General features: G+C 45.2%; 1 protein-coding gene across 1 annotated transcript; it reads left to right on the top strand.

The window, feature by feature from the left end:
• Window positions 1-1,295: 1,295 nt before the first annotated feature.
• On the top strand, window positions 1,296-2,222 carry LOC309548266 (odorant receptor 131-2-like; the record flags this gene model as incomplete). Its single annotated transcript, XM_082248213.1, has 1 exon — window positions 1,296-2,222. The coding sequence occupies one exon, from the start codon at window positions 1,296-1,298 to the stop codon at window positions 2,220-2,222; it is 927 nt and encodes a 308-aa protein (XP_082104339.1).
• Between the last annotated feature and the right edge of the window lie 1,172 nt (window positions 2,223-3,394).

Genomic DNA, 3,394 nt, shown 5'->3' with positions numbered 1-3,394 from the left:
CTATAATTGGTGCTAAAGGTGCTTCAACAAAGTAATGACCAAAGGCTGTGATACTTATGTACATGGGATTTTTTCGATTTTTATTTTTCATAAATTAGCAAAGATTTCAAACAAACCTCTTTCAGGTTGTCATTATGAGGTATTGTTTGTAGAATTTTGAGGAAAATAATGAATTGAATCCATTTTGGAATAAGCATGTAACATAACAAAAAAGTGAAGCGCTGTGAATACTTTCCGGATGCACTGTACAACCCTAGCCTGTCCGTATACTACCCTAGCTGGTCTATATACTATCCTAGCCTGTATTAATACTATCCTAGCTTGTCCATATACTATCCTACCCTGTCTATTTACTACCCTAGCCTATCCATATACCTGCGGACCAGGGCTGGCGTGAGGAAGGGAGCTAGTGCCATCACTATTTGTCTTCAGGCTGGGTCCAGAACACAGGTGCAGGCCTGCAGGCCTGTGAACCACGGCTGAAGAAAAAGGTAGAGAGGCGCCGCAAAAATCTCCACCCCCGTCACCTCCATCCCCACCTTATACATGGGCAGGGCAAAGGGGGTGGAGTCAGGGGAGGAGCCAAGGGAAGCTGCAAAATGTGGTTTTGCCTAGGGTGTCAAAAGTCCTTGCACCGGCTCTGTGGCAGTGTTGGGACTATCTCCTGCATAGTTCTGGCTGTGGTATCACATATTTCTCTAAACTGACCACTAATAATTGGTTGGGGGGGGGGGGGGGAGATGTGAGTGCCAATGACCAACAATGCTTAGGAGAGATGAGATTATTGGTTGGGGCAGGGTGATTCTTAGTATTACTGACCACCAGTGCTTGGGAAGGTAAATTTTCATTGCCACTGACTACCAGTGCTGGGGAGGGAGTATGTTATATTGATTACCAATAGTCAGCTACATTGTAGGTTACATATTCCTGGCCCCAATATTGTATGTGCCATGTTGTACATATTCTGACCACTGTACTCTGTGAGCTGTGCTGTATATTACATGTTTCTGAACAAGATGTTTATCATGTCAAGTTGCTGGTTGCTATTAGAGATAAGCTCAGTTATGATCGCTGTTCGGCATTGATGTATGTAACAGCTTCCAGCTGTCATTGGTTGCTAAGAAAGCAGCGGGTGATCTCATCCACGTACTGTATAAATCTAAAAAATAAATGTTTTTGCATGTAGGATCAAAAATTACAAATATCATCTTTTAAAATCAATCTTTTCATTCTTTTTAAGCCTCAAAATTGCAAATACGCAAGGACAAATCAAGAGGATCTGCAACTACGGAGACATGGTCAACCTCTCAACCAATTACAGTATTATAACTCAAGGATCCATTCCATTCAATCAGCCAGAAATTGCACATTTGATCCTCTTAAACCTAATTGTGCTATCTTTCACAGTTTTCTACCCCTGCTTGGCCATGATACTCAATGTCTACCTCACCTCACCACAACTACAAGAAACGGCCCGTTATGTGCTTTTTGTTCACATGCTTGTCAATGATATGTTCTATCTGCTGATTTCTTTTGTTTTGTTTGTCTCTGCCGTTTACCGTTTGTACATGCCAGCGCCAGTGTGCTATGCCATCATTACCTTTACGAATTCCTCCTTTTACGTCACGCCTTACAACCTGGCCATTATGTCAGTAGAGCGTTATATAGCAATCTGTTACCCATTAAGACATGGTGAAACTTGCAGCGTCCGCTGGTGTAATTATATGATTGTGCTAATGTGGGCTTTGGGGTTAGTCCCCATTGGCGTTGACTTCATTGCATTGAATTTCTCTGTTGGCAGAGACTTTTACTATCTCTATATGATATGTAACTGGCTCTTTTTTTCAAAGAACCAAGTACAAAGCATCATAAGATTTATGGTCCCCATCCTCAGCTTCTCCACGGTGGGACTAATAATCATATTCACCTATATCAGGGTCATGCTGGCTGCTCAACAAATACGTTCCGGGAAGTCTTCTGCCTTTAAGGCTGGAAAAACTGTCCTGCTCCACGCATTTCAGCTTTTCTTGTGCATGATGTCTTTCTCTTACATTTTCACAGACATTTACTTGAAAAAAGACTACACCTTTGTTCCATCCTTCAACTTCTTCTTCTTTATGTGTCTTCCAAGATTTATCAGTCCTCTCATTTATGGGATAAGAGATAATGTTTTCCGTAAACATGCACAAAACTTTTGCACCCTCATTTGCACCCTTTTTTAAAAGTGATTAAAGCAGAGCTCCTAATTCAGCTATAGATTAAATAAAATAAAAATAAAAACCCTAGCCTATCAGTGGACAATATGACTGTGTGTATTTACTTGGTTCCCTAGAGTTGTTTTAAAGCCAGCTATACATAGGACCCGCATATGAGGAAAAGGGTTACTAGTCTCAATTTCTGTATAATGTTATAGAAAAATGTTGTACCACATTTACAGCTGACCACAGCGGGAACATTTTGTCAAAATAAACCTAAACACAAGACCTGACATCAGAGGCGTAACTAGAATCTTGCGTCACCCCTGTACACCTGGATAGAAGGGGCGGCATATAGAGGAACTTATCCTCTTCATTTTCTTCCTGTAGCAGAGAGGGGGTTTGATCCTCTATATGCTGCTCTGCCGCCCCTCCTTTCCAGGTGTACAGGGGTGAGGCATGTGCCCCCTGGGATATGGGGTTGGAATGAGACGCAGCAATGGTGGAAGTGATGGGGTGATGGAATGGAATCAGTGGTAGTAGTGGTGGTGGCGGGGGGTGAGATCAGTGGCAGCTGTGGTGGGATGGGATGAATGGCAGCAGTGGTGGTATGGGATGAGTGTCAGCAGTGGTGGGATGGGATGCGATGGGATATGAGGAGTGGCAGCGGTGGTGGTGGGGGGGGGGGTGAGATCAGTGGTAGCTGTGGTGGGAGGGGATGAGTGGCAGCAGTGGTGGGATGGGATGAGTGGCAGCAGTGATGGGATGGAATAGGTTGGGATGAGTGTCAGCAGTGATGGGATGGAATTGGATGAGTGGCAGAGGTGGTGGGATGGGATGGAATGAGTGTCAACGGTGGTGGGATGGGGTGGAATGGAATGGGATGAGTGCCAGCAGTGATGGGATGGAATTGGATGAGTGGCAGCAGTGGTGGGATGGGATGAGTGGCAGCAGTGATAGGATAAGATGAGTGTCAGCGGTGGTGGGATGGCATGAGTGGCAGCAGTGGTGGGATGGGATGAGTGGCAGCGGTGGTGGGATGAGTGGCAGCAGTGGTGTGATGGGAAGAGTGGCAGCAGCAGTGGTGGAATGGGTGGCAGCAGTGGTGGAATGGGATCAGTGGCAGCTGTGGTGGGATGGGATGAGTAGCAGTGGTGGCGGTGGTGAAGGGGATAGGATAATTGGCAGCGGTGGTGGGA

This window comes from Pelophylax lessonae (genome assembly GCF_965119305.1).
Source record: "Pelophylax lessonae genome assembly, chromosome: 2".
Lineage (NCBI taxonomy): Eukaryota > Metazoa > Chordata > Amphibia > Anura > Ranidae > Pelophylax > Pelophylax lessonae.
Note: the sequence above shows the minus strand (reverse complement) of the source record. Positions and strands in the feature narration are given on the sequence as shown.